Below are 22,012 nucleotides of genomic sequence, written 5' to 3' on the forward strand. Positions count from 1 at the left end.
TTTTTTTTTATAATTTTTAATTAAAATGAACTCTAGATCAGTGGTTTTCAACCTTTATTAACTCGCGTACCATCTGAGATTCTTGTGTATACACTTACAGCACGAACCGATTCGTATCTCAAAGAGTAACACTGGTTGAGAATTGCTTATCTAGATTATTGGTAAATTTTTAAGGCATAAACTCTTAAGATTGTGATGAATCTTTAAGTTTTAGAATTTTAGGGTTTTAATGTAAGGATTCTGAATTTTAATTATATCCTGAAGACTCTTTACAGCATGGAATCTTGGATTCTGAGTAAGATCTTGAGAGGGCCATTTTAAGCACTTTTAAGGCCTCTGAAACAATTTCTTTAGAAGCATTATACAAGTACGGATATAGAATGAAAAAAATTATCAACGAGAAGCAGTGAAATGATCCCAAAAAGACGAAGTCCCAGCTTTAGACGTGTTTGCCCATGCATTGATATTGTATATTCATGGATATATTTTAAAGAATATAGCTTAGAATCCTAGATTATTCTAAACATAAAGATCCTGGAAACTAGATCCTGAATACATTCTAAAGAATCTTCAGAATCTATAATCCTAGATTATAAATACAACTTAAAACGTTATTTAACAACGATAATCTGGGATTTACTATCTTCCAGTAGGATTTACAACGTTCTTGAAGTTTATCACATCATTGTCTCAATTAACTTCATCATTGGAAGGTCAGACATACAGTTTGGCATCAGTAAAAGCTCTTGTTTTCTTATATAAGTGTCATTACTTAAATGGATAAACCTGTTTGATTTTTCTGATTTAAAAAATAAATAAATAAATAAATGTTCTGCTTTTTAATTTTTAGAAGTTCTCCATATGTTTTACTTCATAATAGTGCTTAAAATCTCGCTTTTTATTAAATTTTGTAGCTGTTTTTTTGGCTTAATGATCGTGTTAAAAACTGATTTTTAATAAATTTTTATAAGTTCTCTAAACTTTTATGTTATTAGAATACGAATACAGAATATTAAAAATCATTAATCATTATATATTAAGTAAATTGAATAGATTTGGCTTTCATTACATCAAGCAGACCGCACAGTAACAATGTTTATAATAAATTAAAGTTTTTTGAATGTATACAAAACCATTTACTTAACAAAAAAAATTTGTGGTTCCTTAATTAATCACGCTTAATATACGTTATAAAATCTGTTCTAAAAACTAAAAAAAAAAAAAAAATTCTCAGAGAAGGAGGAGGAGGAAAAAAAATGTATAAAAATTAAATAAATTTTTTGGAAAGTTACCAAATTTCCCCGAAAAAATCAATTGATTTTCATTTATTTCTAGTATTGAATAAGTAGTTAATGATAATAAATATTAATCAATAGTTCGTTATTACTATTATTATGAAAATTGATAAGAAACGTGAGTGTGTTTGTATGTCTGTAGAAGTCAAAAGAAAATAATCTTTAACAATATCTAAGATAAATCATCTATCAGACTCTACGATAACTTTATATATATAAAAAAAAAAACTTGAATTGGGTTCTAGAAAGATTAATGAATCGACAAGATACTACCTAGATAAGAAATAAGAAACATTTGGAACATCACCAGATACAGTATATACTATGACGCGATTTTTATTATATATTTTTTTTAAGAAAAATTAATATAAAGAATGTTTCTAGAATATTAATCTTTAAGTCAAAATTGTAGATATTATTTAAGATTTTATTTCGATGAAAGCGGTGATAGGATTGAGATCATTAAACATACACTACATTTACAATGTGCACCAATTGCTTAATTCTAATTAAATCGGTGAAGTATTTCCTGTTTTAAATAAAAATTGAGGTCCTAAGCCAAGCCTTAGAAAAGGATAAGCCCTATTGGGATTATTAAAAAGCAAAGACCCTCTTCTCACCTGAAGGGGCCTGGAGCCTTCTGAATCGTGGGGCCTAGTTGACCCTTTTTATATTTCTAACAGGATTGACAAAACATAAAATGAGAGAGACGTTTGACAAATTCTCATGTCATCACTCGAGTAAAGTAAAGAAAAAAAAATGGTGCCAGTATTGGTAACCCGAAACTTTCACGATTTCATCTTATCGTATGATATTTCTCGATATCTTTAACTTTAAAATTGTTCTTCTATGGTTAATTTACTATCGATTTTCATCTCTGGCTTCCTGTTTGCTTAATTTGATGAAATATATACTTTATTTGTTCGGAGTTAGCGATATCAACTTTACTCAGTTCGCTTCTTTTATAAATTGAATACATTTTTTAGTACTTTAGAATAGATACGAAGGAAGACAGATAAAAGATTTCTTATGTCTTCTATATACCATAAAGCGAATAATCTAATCTGAAAGCAATTTTTCAAATTACTACATCTATTGCTCCTGATCTATTTCCTTATTCTAGAGATAAACCGCTATCTGAAATAAATGATGATTTCTAGAATAATCATTTAAAAAAAAATTGATTGTTTCTTTATTAATTTATAAAGATTTAACGTTTATATATACATATAAATGCTTTACTTTGCAGCAAATTGATTCGAATAAAGACGGAGTTATCACATTTGACGAATTTATGGCTTGGTGCCAAAAGGTAAATTTTTTCTTTATCTTTAAATAAAAATTTTAGAAAAATTTGCATATTTTTATCTCTAAAATATTATAAATATTGTTTGAGATTTTTTAGAAATTATTTTTATTTTTTTACCTTATTTAATAGTAATAAAATTGCTATTTTTCTAAATCCCTAATTATCAACAAGTAGTTCGCGATCCCTAGAGATCTTCGAATAATCTTGGAAAGATGAAACGAATTAAAAGGAAATTGAGAAGAATTGATGTAAACTGATAAAATTAGAGATAATTTTATTTTGTTTTATTAAATTTTAAGTAAGATAACAGCTTGGATTTCGATATAAAGTTTATGGTTGAAGGATATCACAAAGCTTTGAAAGATATTCTACAATTTAAACTCGTCCGACATCACTATAAATATTCATCAAGCTCTTATCGCAAAATAAATGGCGTGTGTAAGGTATTATTTGTATCTAAGCCAGTCCCAAGGCATGAAATCCAGCACATAAATTTCCAAAACTCAAAGTAACATTTTACTGAGCAATGAATGATTTTAAGGTGTATAATATATTATATAGGCCTATATATATATAAAAAATTAATTTATTTTCTAGAAAATTTTTATAGTGTAGGAAATTTTATGGTGCAGAGTTTCGTATTGGTTGAATTAATCCCTTACTCTAGTAGAAACGGTTCTGATGGCTCTCTTCTCCATGAAAAAGGAGTTGGAATATTGTTAATCTCAACATTTACATAATAAAATTAAACTGGGGTGAATAAAACATAGAAAAGTAGCTAAATGTAATATTTTAAACCGAAATTCGTTGTTCTTCCGTGACCTCATGAAGCTCTTATCATTTATCTCTAAGTTTACAGGTAATGTTCTCTAAGGGAGGATCCAGGAGCAAAAGGAAACCACTCCTATCTCCCCTCTGTCTATCAGAGGGAGACATCTGGAAACACGGGGATTTTTCGAAGTCGATGGTTTTTATTGGTATATATTTTAATACAGTATAAGTCTGTGAAATAATGGTTGTTGTTTGTATATAGTTACATGTAGCAAGTTGAAAAACCCTTTCATAGTCATTCGATGAAATAAATTTCTGTCCCTTCTTTATTTCCAAAGGTAGACACGTAATCTATATTGTACAGTACATATTTATAAATAAATACATTAATCTAAAAAACCTATTTTATGTTTAAAATAATAAAATTCTATACTATTTTTACATAAATTTCATGTATAAAAAGAGATTAGTGGAGAAAATTTGTATCTCTAAATTTGTCACAGTGCCATTTTACCTAAGCAAGATGCCAACTATTTATTCAGTTGAAGACAAAATAATGAAAATAATTAACCTCGAAAAACCTTCAAATATACTGTATTTACAATGAGTTTTTTTTCTTTTTTTGGTAAACTATTAATTATCCACAATAATAGAAAGACAATGGATACATTAAAAGAGTATTTTTATTCAGGTAATTGATACTAAAAACTAAATTGAATTGTTTTCTTTGGCCAAAAAGTACAAGAATTGAATTTCAAAAGTCCATTTCTAAAAAAAAAATATTATTTTTAAGAACAACTTTTTCTCTATTTTAGATAATCTCTGCGGTATTTTTCGAATGTAATACACGAAAAAAATTTAAATAAATAAATAAAAGATTAAAAGTGGAAATAAATAGATTTGTTTACTTTTACAAATTGTATTTTTATACAAAAATAAAAAAATTAAAATGAAATAAACAAAGCTTTTTTTTTGTATGTGTGAGTGTGTGTGTCTAAATGTCTCTGTGTGGGGAGGGGGCACGATTTTGTTCAGCCATTTTGGGCTTTAATCTTGTGCTTTTGTCGAGAATTTCTGAAATTTTGCAGGGAAGTTTGTGTATTAGGAAAGTTGATGCTATTAAATTTTTGGTGGTTAGAGATCGAAGGGGCCATGTGCCATATCTCAAAAGGGGTCTGAGTTAATAAACATTTTTCTAATTATTTATATAACTCATCTTTATCCTCAAAATTAAGCTTTTTGCCATTTTATAATAATTAATAATATAAAAAGAATTTAATAAAATCTCATAACAGATGGCACCACACACAATTTTAATTCTTGCCTGGAAAGTTAAGCAACTCGTTTCTGGTTTTTTTCCTTTTTTTTTTTTCTATCTTTTACATTAGTGCTTTTTTGCAGTTTTTAAAATTCTTTCCCTGTCTTTTTTACACCTTTTTGGTAAAAATACAGAAATATTAATAGAATAAATTACAATAAGATATTAATTTAGTCTAAATTGTGATGAACCGGCTATAGGGTCACCTTTATGTCTGTACAACCAGAAGAATAAGACAGTAATTCAATCTTAAATAATAAATGAACTAATTTTAGACTATCTGTATATCTTTACAACGAGAATATATACAGTGAGAATATAAAGGACAGTGGCGTGCCGTCATTGGAAGCGGTGGAAGCGCCGCTTCCCTCGTATTTTCTAAAAAATAAATACATATTAATTTTAATTATATGAAAATAATCGTACAATATTTTATTATAACCGCGGAGTGGAAGCGCTGTATTGTCGGCTTCCAAACAGATTCGCGATTACAGAGCACCAACCTCACCCGGTTTAGCTGGTGGAAGTCTAGGACCTCGGGTGGAAGCTTCACACGTAACGCTTCCAATTCTATCCGGGACCGGTTCTGGGCTGTTAGCCGACTGCCCGCTAGATATTTGGCCACCCTCGCCCCATTATGTGAATTATGAATAGATTTATAACTTAACCCAACCGATAAGAATTTACTAGTATGTTTTTATGATAGCTCTGTATAGTTGACAGAAGTTTTAAAAAAACCCAGCGGAATAAAAGCAAAGTAAATATATCAAATATTTTAATATATTTGATATATTTATTTTGCTTTTATTCCGCTCTCCCATCTTATATTACTTACGGATTTGAATGTTAAACCGGTGATATTACGATTTCGTATGTCGCGTGTGAGAAGAATTGATGTAAACTGATAAAATTAGAGATAATTTTATTTTGTTTTATTAAATTTTAAGTAAGATAACAGCTTGGATTTCGATATAAAGTTTATGGTTGAAGGATATCACAAAGCTTTGAAAGATATTCTACAATTTAAACTCGTCCGACATCACTATAAATATTCATCAAGCTCTTATCGCAAAATAAATGGCGTGTGTAAGGTAATATTTGTATCTAAGCCAGTCCCAAGGCATGAAATCCAGCACATAAATTTCCAAAACTCAAAGTAACATTTTACTGAGCAATGAATGATTTTAAGGTGTATAATATATTATATAGGCCTATATATATATAAAAAATTAATTTATTTTCTAGAAAATTTTTATAGTGTAGGAAATTTTATGGTGCAGAGTTTCGTATTGGTTGAATTAATCCCTTACTCTAGTAGAAACGGTTCTGATGGCTCTCTTCTCCATGAAAAAGGAGTTGGAATATTGTTAATCTCAACATTTACATAATAAAATTAAACTGGGGTGAATAAAACATAGAAAAGTAGCTAAATGTAATATTTTAAACCGAAATTCGTTGTTCTTCCGTGACCTCATGAAGCTCTTATCATTTATCTCTAAGTTTACAGGTAATGTTCTCTAAGGGAGGATCCAGGAGCAAAAGGAAACCACTCCTATCTCCCCTCTGTCTATCAGAGGGAGACATCTGGAAACACGGGGATTTTTCGAAGTCGATGGTTTTTATTGGTATATATTTTAATACAGTATAAGTCTGTGAAATAATGGTTGTTGTTTGTATATAGTTACATGTAGCAAGTTGAAAAACCCTTTCATAGTCATTCGATGAAATAAATTTCTGTCCCTTCTTTATTTCCAAAGGTAGACACGTAATCTATATTGTACAGTACATATTTATAAATAAATACATTAATCTAAAAAACCTATTTTATGTTTAAAATAATAAAATTCTATACTATTTTTACATAAATTTCATGTATAAAAAGAGATTAGTGGAGAAAATTTGTATCTCTAAATTTGTCACAGTGCCATTTTACCTAAGCAAGATGCCAACTATTTATTCAGTTGAAGACAAAATAATGAAAATAATTAACCTCGAAAAACCTTCAAATATACTGTATTTACAATGAGTTTTTTTTCTTTTTTTGGTAAACTATTAATTATCCACAATAATAGAAAGACAATGGATACATTAAAAGAGTATTTTTATTCAGGTAATTGATACTAAAAACTAAATTGAATTGTTTTCTTTGGCCAAAAAGTACAAGAATTGAATTTCAAAAGNGAAAATTATAACAAAATAGTTACGGCTAATAAATATATTTAAATTAATAGATGTTATATGTTTTTATCAAAGCGAGAATCGGCATTTAGAGGTCGTAGGGAATCTAACAGAGGTAATTATATTGAACTTGTTTATTTATTACTTACGTCAGATAAATAATCTATTAAAAATACATTTAAAGATTTAACTGATTGCCCCTGGAAGTCGGCTTCTTACAGAAACACAGCTTTCCTATCATCAAATGTCACGGCACGCCACTGTAAAAGACAGTCTAAAATTATCGTAAACTAAGCTGAGAACAACGTGTTTTTTGTAAATAAAAAGTGAGTAATTAAAGTATATAAGTAAATTGCGGTGAAAGGAAAATGTGCTTATAACATAATTGAACAATTATTCTTTACTTTCACAACTGGGTGCATAAGTAAACACTAGGCATCAGTGTGTTAAAGATGCCCAGTGTCTACCTATGCACTCAGTTGTGAAGTAAAGAATAATTAAAAGACACGGTTTTGGAATAAGTCAATAATACTTTACTAAGCAATAATAAATGTAATCATAACTTAATTCAATTATTAAAATACTAAACTATAAAAAATACATTTAAAAAATTTATATTTTAATACAAAATATCGATTAAAAATATAAATATATAAAATTTTAAAATTCTAAATCTGTAACAGACGAATTGTAAAGTGTTGCTTGACGTTCGTTTTAAGTTTAAGCTTGAGTAAAAATTTACCCCCACGATATAAAATGGTGTACTTGTCATAGAAGTAGGAGGGAAACATATAGTTTAACACGTCCGTCGAGAAATTCGTATTCTGCATGGTTGAACGACTTAAAAGAAAATAACAAGTTAAATCTTCGCTTTGTGGATCGAGTTTCTATTTATATGTCACTCCATACTCTTTTGGTTCGTGAAATATAAAGCATTGCCTCTCGAGTGAGGAATACAATAGAAAGATATTCGTATTCTAAGATTGTATTTGAATCTATACTAAATCGTTTGTTCGCATCTAACAAGTTGAAACCGTGATAACGTGTCTAACAAGAAAGACGAAGATGTGCACATTTTACTTTTCACATGTAAATCCTTGTTATAATTCTTGTACCGTAGGAGAATGGATAAATTCATCATTTCTCGTTTGGTATGTAAATATTTCTCAATAAATTTCGTATTTATTTTCATCCTTCTCATCACTTTATTCTCCTCTCTCTCATCATCTCCTTCTCTTTCTTTCTTCAGCCTAGAACTTTGAGTAAACTCTATCCCCTAATATAACAACAATGGTGATCCATTTCTCATCGTTCTTATATAAGAATGATGAGAATTTACATGTAAGTAATCGGAAACATCAATATAACAATGTTCAATTTGTACATAAGATAAACAAGCCTCAACTTAGGGCCTCGCGTTATGAGTCTACAGTTAAAAAGCCTCGCATCTAATTCACAAAAAAAAAAAAAAAGAGGAAAGATAGTGTACACCGATAATATTTCCTTTTTATTGAAGTGAAATAAAACAATATTTTAAACTAAATTAATTTTTTTTAATAAATATTTTAAACATCAAAATGTTCCCTGATATAATTCCGGTTTTCACAGACGTATACATTTCGTTTTCTTATTCGGCAATATATAAAAAATAGTTATAGCACTACAAGGCATTAATATATAGGAATTGTGCCTTTTATAGGTCATTTCAATCTTTAGAACTCGAAACTATTATTGGAGTTCCTAGAATTCCGGATATTTGTCTTCTACTTCACTGAATAGATCACTTCTTTGAGAAGTTTTTTCTTTATTTTTATTTATTTTTTCACACTTTTTTCTTAATTTTCTTACTTTTTAAGCTTTTTTCCCTCCTTAAATTTAAGAAAACAAATGCTAAATTACATCTTGAGAGATTGATATCCGGGGGGGAGGGAAAAAAAAGTATCTACAATACTGTTTGTTTGAATGATAATATAATAACGTATCGCAGGTGTTTCGTTATATAATAATACATTATAAAGTAAATAAAGTAAATTTAATTTTACAGGATGAAGCACGATCAAGGAGTTTGTTGATGTTGGATACAATATTGTGATTTCAACGAAGATGAGGAGGAGTAGGAAGAAGAAGCGTGACGCCATATGTATATAATCGATTTGCAGAAGCATTCTCTGCCGACTTCGCACAAATAAATGATTCTTCAATCCAAAAAAACAAAAAAAAAAAACTTTAAAAAAAAGACATAAAGACTTATAGAATTAATAAATAATTTAATTTTTTTTAGATGAATTACTTAAAAAGAACAAAAAAAATATTCCTTCCATAATACTGTAGATATTCGTCCAAAATTAACAGAAATTCGTGTAAAATATTCGATAGAATATTTTATGTTTTAATATATTTAATTATATATTCAATAAAATCTACAGTAAATAGAATTTTTTAAAATAGATTCTTTTTTTTTTCCTGTTCTTTTTTTTTATGTTGTAATAATTGGATATAGATAAATAAATAATACATAAATAAAATAAAAAATTAAATAAATTAAAATCTTTGATATTTTATTATTATTATTTTTTTTTTATTAAAAGAAAAATTAAATATATATTTCTCTTAAATTTAATATTCTTAAGAATGTTAGAAAAATGCGATCGATTATTGTGATTGACAGTATCATCTGCTATTCGATATCAAATTCCGCTTGATACGGATTAAATTATAGGAAAAAAAAAATGTATGTGTGTGTGTGTTTGTGTGTCAAAGTATATGAAAAATAAGAGAATTGTTTCAAAGATTTAATTTTATTTCCCAAGTTATAAAATTAAAAATCGAATTTTAAAGTATTTACGTGAAGAAATTCGTTGGAGAATATCGTTAATTGTCATTAAAGCGATTAAAAAAAAGTCACTCCAAAACATAGTTAATTGTCATTAAAATATAAATTTAAAAAAAAAAATTCGGTAAAGAACGTCATTAATTGCCATTAAAAGCAGGAACATGTGTGTTAAAGTATATGAAAAAAAAAAATAAGAGGATTATTTTATTTTTCATAATTATTATTTTAATGTCAAAGTTTATACGTTCGTTAATCGTCATTAAAGCGAGTAAATGAGAATAAAAAATTTATTTGAGAACGTCGTTAATTGCCGTTAAAAGAGGATAAATGTCATTGTCACATAAATCTCGAAAGTCGTCGTGATCGAGAGAATTTAGACCAAGGCCCGCTAATCCACTATTTTTAACGTATTTAACCTGTAGAAAAAAAATTAATTATAAACATTATTTTACACTTAAAATTTATTATAAATATAAATTTACAGTTATATGTAATAATTATCAGGCCTTTCAGTAGTGTAGTCGTTTGGAAGACCTCATATTTCATCAGACTTTATATTTACAGGAGGCCAATAGATTCACCAAGCCCCACATTTTATTGGGTAATCAACAGATTCATTTGGAAGGCCTTAAATTGAAGATGGGTTCGAAAAGATAAAAGTGATACGAAAGTCCCTCTCGAAGGCCCTGATAATTATTATTATTATTATTATAACTAATTAAAGTTTCAATATTGGAAAAAAAAAACTCTAAAAATATACAGTAAAATTAAAATTTAATTATATATTATTTTAGTTAATCAATCAATGTATATCTTTACTGCACTTCTATGTAAGATATAAGAATGAAATGATTGCATTCTGTCATAGAGAATCTCATGCATGGAGATGTTTTGTTTGATTAGTTTCATTTCCTGACTGAGAAAACTAAGAGAAAATTGATCTTTCTCCTCCCAAATTGATAGAAAACGTTTCTTTAGTTGATCAAACCAACTGGAAAATGTCTGTATCTGAAGGAACAATACCATTTTCTAATCATCTATACCAGATGAACAATTAATGTTAAATGTAATTTTAAACAGCAAAATAAATACTAGATAAATATTATTTAATATAGGCCTATATATTTGTAGTGTGGCCCAAAAATCAGTTAACTATTATAAAAACTCTTTCAACTGTTGCCTTATTTAATTACTTTGTTAGTTACAGTACTTACAAACTTATAAAACAGATAGCTTTTTATTTCAAATACATAAATTACAATGCTTTAACAAATTAAATTATAATTTTTAAAAAAAAAATGTTTTGATAGTTAATTGCTTGAATAAATTGACTTTTGAACCACCCTATTTACGAGAAATAATGATTTTATTGAATTTTTCTGGTGATAAAAATTTAGAGAAAGATACTGTTTTAAAAAGTATGTTTAGAGATACTTAATAGCATATTTAAGCTTGTTGAGGCCCTAAGGTTTAAGAGGCCTACCCCTTCAGCAAATAATTAAAAAAAAAAAAAAAGTCTATAGTTAGAGCCTCGAGGCCCTAAATAATAGACTTATAAACAGTTATGAGAATCATAAACATACCTTTTCGGAAACACTCTTGACGTCGTCATATCCGATCCACTGATCTCCACGATAAGCATACGGCACTTTAGCTTCGGGGTCGTATTTAATTGTCCATCCATCTTGCATTAACAATTTACAAGTCTAAATTAAAAAGAAGAAGAAGAAAGATAAATTGTTCTAATCGATTATTTCATCTACTTCATCACTATATAAGAGTGTTTAATTACTTCGTAATATGATAAAATTCCTGGATGTAGAGTATAGGATCCTTTATTTCCAGGTTTTGTAGCTTTAGCACCGACAGACGTATCTGACGAATCATCTAAAGTCCAAGTTTGTGACGTCGATGATACAATGATAACAATCTTCTTCAAATCGACTCCTAACGATTTTAGATACGATACCGTATAATTCTGTAGTAAATATTTCATTTAAATTCTTAATACAAATTACTTATAGGCTATAACTTAGTTTTCTTTTATAATATATCCTATAATAAATACAGGATTTAGATTAGATTCATAAGAGGCCCTTTCTCTCCATTTAATAATAAAAAAAAATGTAAATAATATAAGGCTTTTAGCTTATATATATATATATATAAGGGGCTTTTCCCCTCTAAAAAGAAATAATAATAAATTTAAAAATGCGAGGTCCTAAGTTAGTTTATGTGTAAATCTGAGACCGAGTAAATGTATATATTAAAATTAAAGTAATTAAATAATAATGATGATGAATCTTACGACATTCAATCTGACGTCGATGTCTTTTACTCTAGCGAACAATGCAGCTGGAAATCCTGTAATCGGTTCCCAATAACCCCAGTAATCAAAAGCGGTGACGTGTATAAAGTCAACATTCCTGTATAACAATAATTGCACAAGTTTAAATTAAAAAGTTATATACATACATATATATATAAATGTATATACACAAGTAAATTTTAATATAAATTTCATGTTCTTGTATATATTAGCAAGTACAGGGTGGTCTAAAAGTCAGTTAACCGTGTTTTGTTTCTATTGTTTTTCGTTTTCTTTCGTACCAACTTACATTTTAATGTTAAAAATGTTTTCAGAGAATTTGCGTTGTTGTATATAATAATAATAATAATATATCGTGTATATGGAATTTATATCAATATAAGCCTATAAGAATTGTGTATAATTATACATGTTTAGACTGAAAGAAAATGGTTTTTATTATTTTTATTTTATCAGAATTTTTATTGTATTTTTTCTGCAGATCTAAATTTGCGTTTTTTTTTTTTGTACTGTACATACGTGTATATAATCCAATTAATAATAATAATAATAAATGATTAAATTAATTAATTAAATATATAAATAAACTTTAGTTAGTTACAGGTTAGTTATTATTAAGAAGTAAAAAGAATTTCTTTCTCAAAGTTTCATTCTTTTCTAAAGGATTTTTACTGAAGAAATCCTTTAGAAAAGAATGAAAGTTGAAAGGATATAGACAACAATTTGGCATTTTTATACATTATCTTCATATCATTGGTTTTTTACAATTGACAAAGCTGAAATTCTGCCAAATTTTTTGTCTTTTTCTTAACTTCTACCAAAGTATTTTTCAAAACTTTTCAAAAATTTATAAAATACTGTACTTATATTGTAAATTATATAATTAAATCTATAAAAGTTTGTCTGTTTGTTGTACAATGTTATAGCTAATGTAATTAATAATCAAGTTTAAAATTTATACCATTAAATGAAAAGAGAGCGAATGAAGATCAGGAGAATAATATTTGATTTTTCGATTATAAACATGAAACGAGAACAGAAATATTGATTGAAATTATGGAAATAATATGAAAATATGAATTAGAAACTAGCACAAAACCCCCTTCTAGAAGAGAAATTTTCTACGGATCCATTCATTGTGTTTATCTATAGAACATATTTATGGCATAATAAAAGGCCATCTGCTAGCGATGTCCTCCGAGAAACATTATTCTTCTACATGATTTTTTTCATCTCCATTATCATTTACATTTATTTCACGTTTCATTAATTTTTGGAAATTTATCTTAATGGAAAAACAACTTGTTGCTTGAGAGAAAAAAAAATTCAATTTTTCTTCTTTGATGCTTGATAAATATATTTTATATAATTTTAATAATAAATTTATCTTAAAGTTTTAATTTTGCAATTGTTACATTAACCTAATGGAAAATGGTAAAGAATTTTAAATATATGTGAAGAAAAATAATAGCTTTTCCCCCCTCCAACTGTTTACGCGGTTAATTGACTTTTGGACCGCATTGTACTCTTCACAATGATTTGAGCCGTCTTGTATACAAGTTATTCAACTCTTTGCTGGATTTTTATATATCGGATGGAACTGATTATAACATAATGAATTTCTTTATCAACAATTTAATTTAGATTCTAATTGTAAACTTTATCTGGAAGATAAATGTTTTTGACATTTATCTGAAGATTTTGTAAATAAAACTCTAATTTTTATGTGTAATAATTTGTGTTTTTGTTGCATTGTTTACTCGTAAGCTTATATTTGCTAGTAAGCATCTTTCTTCAGCACGAGACATCGCATAACTTCTTTTATCACTTCTTTTATTGGTGATACTGGTTTCACAACTAAAAGAAAGAAAAAAAAAAAAAATAGAAAGTAATCAGAAAAACAATTAAAAAATACTTAATTTATGAACCAAGTTCAACTGTGATATATAAACTAAGCATTTCTTCATAAAATAATAATAAAAAATAACAGAAAATGTAAATGTAAACATACTTTTTGAATTGTTTCTATTCTTTGCTTTTTTTTTCATTGGTGATACTGGTTTCTACGTGATGTCTCGTGCTGAAGAAAGATGCTTACTAGCAAATATAAGTTTACGAGTAAACAATGCAACAAAAACACAAATTATTACACATAAAAATTAAAGTTTTATTTATAAAATCTTCAGATAAATGTCAAAAACATTTATCTTCCAGATAAACTTTACAATTAGAATCTAAATTAAATTGTTGATAAGGAAATTTATTTACAAGATAATTAGTTATATCAGATATATTATTAGATATATATATTAATATAATTTATAAATATATTAATTAATTAATTAAAATTTCTCATAAAATCTAAATTGATAACATATTAGTTGGCACTAATGGGTTGCTGTAAATAACGATTAGTTTATTATAAATTCAAATTTATATTGTAAAAGTAATATTTTCATTAAAAACTTAAATAATTTAATTAAAATATTATTTTATTTTTATACTTATTTCTTATAAATAAAATTTAATTATGAATAAGATAAATTTGAGGCTTAAAAAATAAATCTCGTAATTCTAAATATATAATTTAGGATGCGTGTAAGAGGAACAGATGTTATCGCGTGAAAATAAGGAATTTTTTCACTTTAAAATTATTTTTTTTAATGTTTTTCCATATTTCACATATTACGTTTATAATATATAACCTCATATACATCTATACAGACGTATAGAGACATCATTTCGATATAAAATCACGTAGAAGAGGCGTGTTTCCATCAATAAATATCGATTTTCAATACGAATTTTATATTTTTCTACAATATATTTGAGAAATATACACAATTATGAGGACTAGTTTATATTTTTATACACATTCACGTGTAAATTATTTAGTAGAATTAATTATTTGAAAGTTTTAAATCCTCTATATTAATTAACATAAAGATGAAGTTGAGGATATGCTATTAAAATATAATGAAATATTGGAGAAAATTAATAAAGATAAATATAAATCAGCTTTTATCAGTAAGTTTCTTTACTATTCTATTAAAATTTTCTGAGATTTAACCATCATTACTACTTACTTTCATACCATTTATTCCTCTAACAAAGAAGAAATAAAGTTAACATTGTCCTAAATTAGCATCATCTCCATTATCATGTATTTTAAAAATACATTAAGAAACTAAGTCACTTTAAAAATTGAGAGTTAATTTCCGATTCTTTCCGGTGATAATGTTCTTATTTTACAGTTTAATTATATTAAATATCCTGATAATCATTTTGATAATGCTCCATGAAAAGTATCTTCTATGGCGTGTTATCTGAATGATCACCAAGATAAGTCATTATGGAGAATCAATGAATTTCTTCTTACTTTTACTCATTATTCTCTAGCATAAAATATAGTATGTACTTTGTAGGACAGTGAATAGTATACACGTATGTTTATATGTACATAATGTATACAAATAAATATTTTACTAGTTTCCATCTAATTTTAAGGCAAAGTTTTCATCTTCAGTTATGTTTTATAACTAGAGAAATTACTCTGTTATACTTTAACAATATCATTAAACAGAGTTTAATTTTAAAAATATAAGTTAAATTACTTGTAAATTGTCATTGAATGTAAGTGTTTATATTATTATTATTTACATTTTAATTAACTTACGCCATTATTCACATCTTAAAAATGATTTTAGTGTAGACAGAGTCATATAAGCCTTTAAGTTTATGGCAATTATCAACGTATCCACAATTTAAAGGTTAGTTCAAATACATGAAAATATCTAATCCTTTGTTTGGAGATTTGAATCAAATAAATTACAAAACTTAATTTTTTTTAAAAAAAATAAATTAAAATTTGCATTTGTATCTTCGAAATTATTTAATTATGCGTTATAAGATGTCCATTATACAGGGTATCCCGTGTTGATCTTACAGGTAAAGCATGGAACTGAGTAAGGAGAAAAGAATTTAAGTTATTTCGATGGTGAAAACTCGAGTTAAATTGCCGAATAGTTTAACATGATACATCCAAACTTTCCACCAATTACATAGCGGATTTGCGCCTCACCAATGGGCTAGTCACGTGCAGTTTTTCAGGCTTTCTTTACGTGTGTAGCACAAATAAGGTTTACTTTCTCATAGAAAATCCTCCTGGGAAGCACTCCCTTGGCAGATCGCCCATGTGTTGCTTAGCCTCATTCCACCTATAATTTCAAACGTACGGGACACCTTGTATATCTTGTAGAGTAGTTTTTATACATTGCACATTCAAGCCTAAAGAACCTAATAAAAAAAAGCTTCACTATTCTAGGGCCTTACATTATCTAAAATCGATACAACTCTTCGATTTTTTTTTTTTTTTTAGAATCAAACAAAAGCTTTAACTTCATTTAAATATTTAACAATACAAATTTTAAAATACTTTGCCAACTTTATCAATAGAAATGTTAAAATATGTGTGAGAAAATAGCAAAATTAACACATGCGTGACTCACATTTAGATTAACTTTATTATTAATTTTATCAATGATAAATGTTGATATTAGATAAGAGGTACAATACGGTTTTATAAATAATATAATAATTTTCAGTTAGTTTAAATGGAATCAATTAAACAAATTTAAGATTTCCTGAGGTTCCCCTGAATCCAAAAATGGACTCGGGGACCTTCAAATGCCGAGAAATATAAAGAAGTCTTTTCTACATATGTATGGATGTTTGTTTGTCTGTCTGTGTGTGTGTTGGGGCATGATTTTGTTCACCATTTTATTAGTTTTTTCGTAATATACTGGATAATTTTTGGGGAATTGCATCAATCTTTAATAGTATTATGAGTTATAATAAGGTTATACTTTACTATAATAAGGTACTATGGGAATTAAATAAGATTACGATTATTAAATTTATATAACCTTTAGAATCTTGTACAAAATTTATTTTAGTAAAAAAGCAAACAAATGTGCATATTATACAAATAACTTTACTTTAAATGATAAAATTTAAAGTAAATATTTAATTTTAATTAAAAATAGATATTTTAGAATGATTATAAACATCTATTATTCAGTTGATCTATATATAAATATTTAAAAGACATCTGTAAATAATGAATGTAGCGACTGTTATAGAGTTTATGGAGTCCTATTGCACCAGCCATTTTTGAGGCCCTCAAATTCAGAATTATTTAAAATCAATAGCGCTTGGAAGGGCCTTCTCTTGGAGCTTTTTATAAGTGGAGTCCCAAGAAGATGCCTATATTCTCTACATTTACAGATTTCAATTGATGTTTTATCATTATATGGAACGTTCAAATTGACTTTATGATTCTATTATAGGTTTATCAATTAATTCATTAAATAAACCTAGTTAAACTTTTTTTCAACTACTCTGCCTTATCAATAAGATAATCATAAAGTTAAAGCTACTATCTACTGAATGCACCGTCTCTCCTAAATCAATCATACGTCCTTAACTATCAGATACATCCTGTCAGGAGTCTCCATCCTGAACTATCAGACAAATGTCAGTATATAAGTTTAATAAATAGTGGATATCTATAAGAGCACATTTCCGAATGTCTTCTATATTATATATTATGTGACTGTACAGTACATAACAATACTTAGAGAAATAATACTCAGCTACATACTTAAGAGTATTGAACGTATAATTAAATAGAAAAATATATTTTTAAGTGTATGTATTAAAATAAATTTGACAATTTTAGTCTATTTTGCTATTCAATATAAATTATATCAACTTATATCAGATATTAACTTATATACAATTGTATTGATTTACTATTTGTTCTATCCACTAGCTGTACAATTGTGCAGATTTACTAGCTATACAATTGCTTTAATTTACTCTTTGTGTCATCTACAGTCTGTACAATTGTGTAGATTTACTATTTGTACTATTTTAACAGTTATAATTGGTTTACCATTGTACAATAGTATTAGTTTATCATTTCTACAATGTTTAGAAACGTTGTCAATCGTATAAACAGTATGGTTTTAAAAATTATATGTATCTGATTGTATTCATTCTAGTATTTGAGACTTATATTACGTCTTTTATGATCAATAACTTCATAAAAGACGAAATAATATTTTCTTTGTCTCCATTTTTTTTCGAATTCTTGAATTCCAAAAAACATGATTGCTCTTTTGTCGCCTTGGGAAATTAATACATTCTGTTACAAATTTCATTTAGTTTCTTCTAGAAAACTAAAATCTAAAAGATAAAAAGAAATCTTTATTTTTTCGCCATAAATTTACTTATTTTTCTCCTAAATAATTACACTTCCTCTTCTAAAAATCTCCATTTAACATTCTACAGTTTTCTTTATTCAACATATAATTACATAGAAGCAATTGAATAAAATAAGGGTGGTCCATAAGTCAGTTAACCATTATAAATACAAAATTGCTGCTCTGTTCAACAATTGTACGAAAGAACTACATTCTAAACTCAGATTATAATTCATATTCTTAAGTGTAAGACGTCCTGAAATATACAACGTACAGTTAATTGACTTTTGGGCCATCCTGTATAATAAAAATTCGCTATTATATTGTTATTAATTAATCAAATAAATATTTAAAATTGTATAAATGAAAACAGTATCCTTAAAATCACATTCCAAATTAAGGTTGGAAAATTAATTGAATGTATAGAATAGCCTTTCAATTATTTAGTGATATTATTATATTCTCTTCTATATACAGTACATATATATAAGCCGATATCATAAAATGAAGTGCTTAAATTTTAATAACAATAAATTAAATTGCGATAATTAAAATTAAGATATTATTCGAAAAATAGAGATTTTAAAAGAAGGAAAATATATAAGGATTAATTAGTAGTGATTTGAATGAAAATGTAATGTAAAATATATATAATTAACGTTGAGTCATTTGATAGATTTTATGTCAAATATTAATTGACAGATTGTTATAGCTTCATTGTCAAATTACAATTTGTAATGGCTTAATTACAAATTTTGTTATTACATTGTTTAATTAATCGATATTCTGCAATAGTGTAATGTAATATCGATTTTTCATCATTCACTCTTTAAAAAATCATTTTTAAACTTTTCGTTAAATTAAAATTTTTCTTACAATTTTAACTTTAAGAATATTTTTCATGTGTTTTTTTTCTGTTTTTTTTTAATCATTTGTAATGAATTTTTTAATTAAAATATATAACTTTACAAATAAGAGAGCAGTATTTTGCATGTTTAAAATTAAAAAAAAAAAAATGTTTAAAAAGTTGTAAAACTTTAAATTTTCATACAATTCTTTTTAAATTNTAAAACATTACCTTAATTAAGAGTGCGAAATTTTCTTTATCTTTAGGATTTCCACCTCTTCTTGTAGGGAATTGCCAATTGATATTAACTCCATCGAAATTGTGTTTTCTTGCTAAATTCAATGCAGAATCTATAAAAACTTTCCTTTTTTTAGAATCTGAAGATAGTTTTGAAAATTTAATGGATCCTGTATTCCATCCTCCTACTGCTATTAATATTTTCAAGTCTTTATTGTATTCTTTCAATTCAACGAAATTCTTGTAGTTTCCTGAAGAAAATTTTAATAATAAAATATCGTTTCTTTTTTTTTTCAATAAAATTTTAATAATAAATGCATTTAAATATCCTATGAATAAAAGTTGTTAAAATTCATCCACATGATCTTTAGAAACTTTTAAAAATTGAGAAATTTTATAAACAATTTATTGTAAACTAATTTGTTTCTTTGTATTAATGATTAAATTTTAATGTATTAATAATAATAATAATATATATATATATATATAACACAATTTTATTAATATTAAATTGCTTAATATGATTAAGTAAACAATCCTTGAAATTTTTCTGTCTTGCAATTTCTTTTTAATAATGTTTAAAAAATAATTAAAACTTATACAAATATAAGATCTTTTTAAGTCAGTATATTGTTTAAATTATTTTCTATTAAATCAATTTATAAAATAATAAAAATCAACATAGAAACTCAACTTTTCCAATTACGTTCTCTATATGGTACTTAAAGAATTTACATATTGTGAGAAAAGAATTTCAAATATCTCAAGAGAAATAGTTAGAGCGTTGAAGAAGAATAAATTTTTACAAATTGTAACATTTTAATTAACTTACCTTTACCTCCACCATCTTTTAAATCGTTCCAAGGATCCGCTGGAGTGACTTCATTACGCCCTCCAATTGTAGCTGTATTATATATAAGGTGAGTACATAAACTGGGGTCGATATCTCTTACGCTCGATTGCCCCCTTCCTGTACGATAAACCGACCAACTATTCCAATAACAACTAATGATGCTTTTTGAATATACTCCTAAAGATTAAAAAAGTACAATTTAATAGAATATTTACATCAAAATAAATGAGTAAATATAGACTCTATACTCACTTGTACTTAATATTATTTAAACATTTGGGAATTTCTTATATTAAAAATACGGAAAAAAAATGAATGAATATATCATTAATTTATTAAATATTCGTGAAAAAATTTAATGACTTACCGAGAAATTACACCTAAATCATAAGCATCATCAATGATATTAGGAGAAGCACTCATATCGATCGTCAAAATTAATTTATTTGATTTAAAGACTTCATACATTTCCTAAAAAAATCATCAAATTTTGATGATTACCTTTATAAATTATATTTTATTATTCGTATTTAACTTAAATTGTTCATTTATTTGAATTATATCATTGAAATTTTTGCAAAAATCTGTTTAAATTATCATTTCTCAACTTTCTCAAGCATCTTAAGACCGTCAATGGGATCGCGAACTCCTACTTGAAAAGCTTAGGTTATATTACATTACTTTTCAGTAATTACTTTTATTATTTAAATATGTAAGTAAAACCTTTTTTTTATATTTAATAAAAAAACAATCATTAAATTTTGACATTAGAAATGTTACATTATTATTTTACTTATTAAATTATATTATTAAAAATTATTTTTAACTTAACTGTTTAAATCAATACTCCCAACCTTTTCAAGCACGAAAATCTTAACATTACCCGCGAATCATTTAAAAATCAAGACGATCGCAAACCCCTACTTGCAAAATTTATTTTAAAGTATATTTTGTAATTAATTAAATTAATTATCTATTTAATATTAAACTGTTTAAATCATTACAAAAATTCTAACATCACTTACAAATACAGCTAAAAGATTATCAAGTGGATTGCGAATCCCAAGTTGAGTTAAATGTCCATAAACATTAATCAAAAAATTTCGTAAATGTTCTCTACAATCTCTTATTATTTTATACTTAATATTAATTATTATTTAATTATTAATATTTTTTTAAAACATTACCTTAATTAAGAGTGCGAAATTTTCTTTATCTTTAGGATTTCCACCTCTTCTTGTAGGGAATTGCCAATTGATATTAACTCCATCGAAATTGTGTTTTCTTGCTAAATTCAATGCAGAATCTATAAAAACTTTCCTTTTTTTAGAATCTGAAGATAGTTTTGAAAATTTAATGGATCCTGTATTCCATCCTCCTACTGCTATTAATATTTTCAAGTCTTTATTGTATTCTTTCAATTCAACGAAATTCTTGTAGTTTCCTGAAGAAAATTTTAATAATAAAATATCGTTTCTTTTTTTTTTCAATAAAATTTTAATAATAAATGCATTTAAATATCCTATGAATAAAAGTTGTTAAAATTCATCCACATGATCTTTAGAAACTTTTAAAAATTGAGAAATTTTATAAACAATTTATTGTAAACTAATTTGTTTCTTTGTATTAATGATTAAATTTTAATGTATTAATAATAATAATAATATATATATATATATATACTATATATTAGTATATAGAGTAGAGCGTCGATTATCCGAACCAATTGGGGACTGGGGTTGTTCGGATAACCGATTATGTACGAAAAAATATTAA

The 22,012-nt window shown here is 26.2% G+C and overlaps 2 protein-coding genes across 2 annotated transcripts in view; one reads left to right on the forward strand and one right to left on the reverse strand.

Annotated features, from left to right (window-relative positions):
- The window catches only part of LOC111630093 (Kv channel-interacting protein 1-like), a 24,125-nt gene extending 15,016 nt beyond the window's left edge, over positions 1-9,109 (forward strand). Inside the window, exon 4 of the mRNA XM_023374113.1 lies at positions 8,916-9,109. Within this exon, the coding sequence (XP_023229881.1) occupies positions 8,916-8,963 (48 nt within the window). The 3' untranslated portion in view covers positions 8,964-9,109. The remainder of the gene's footprint in view (positions 1-8,915) is intronic.
- Positions 9,110-9,496: 387 nt separating this feature from the next.
- LOC111630094 (acidic mammalian chitinase-like) overlaps positions 9,497-22,012 on the reverse strand; it is a 19,750-nt gene continuing 7,234 nt past the window's right edge. Inside the window, exons 2-7 of the mRNA XM_023374114.1 lie at positions 21,424-21,680; positions 20,604-20,707; positions 12,013-12,130; positions 11,497-11,682; positions 11,288-11,410; positions 9,497-10,120 (exon numbers count right to left, since the gene is read on the reverse strand). Coding sequence (XP_023229882.1) covers positions 9,992-10,120; positions 11,288-11,410; positions 11,497-11,682; positions 12,013-12,130; positions 20,604-20,707; positions 21,424-21,680 — 917 coding nt within the window. The 3' untranslated portion in view covers positions 9,497-9,991. The remainder of the gene's footprint in view (positions 10,121-11,287; positions 11,411-11,496; positions 11,683-12,012; positions 12,131-20,603; positions 20,708-21,423; positions 21,681-22,012) is intronic.

Source organism: Centruroides sculpturatus, unplaced genomic scaffold (genome assembly GCF_000671375.1).
Source record: "Centruroides sculpturatus isolate CEXI.00-Female unplaced genomic scaffold, Cexi_2.0 scaffold625, whole genome shotgun sequence".
NCBI classification, from domain to species: domain Eukaryota; kingdom Metazoa; phylum Arthropoda; class Arachnida; order Scorpiones; family Buthidae; genus Centruroides; species Centruroides sculpturatus.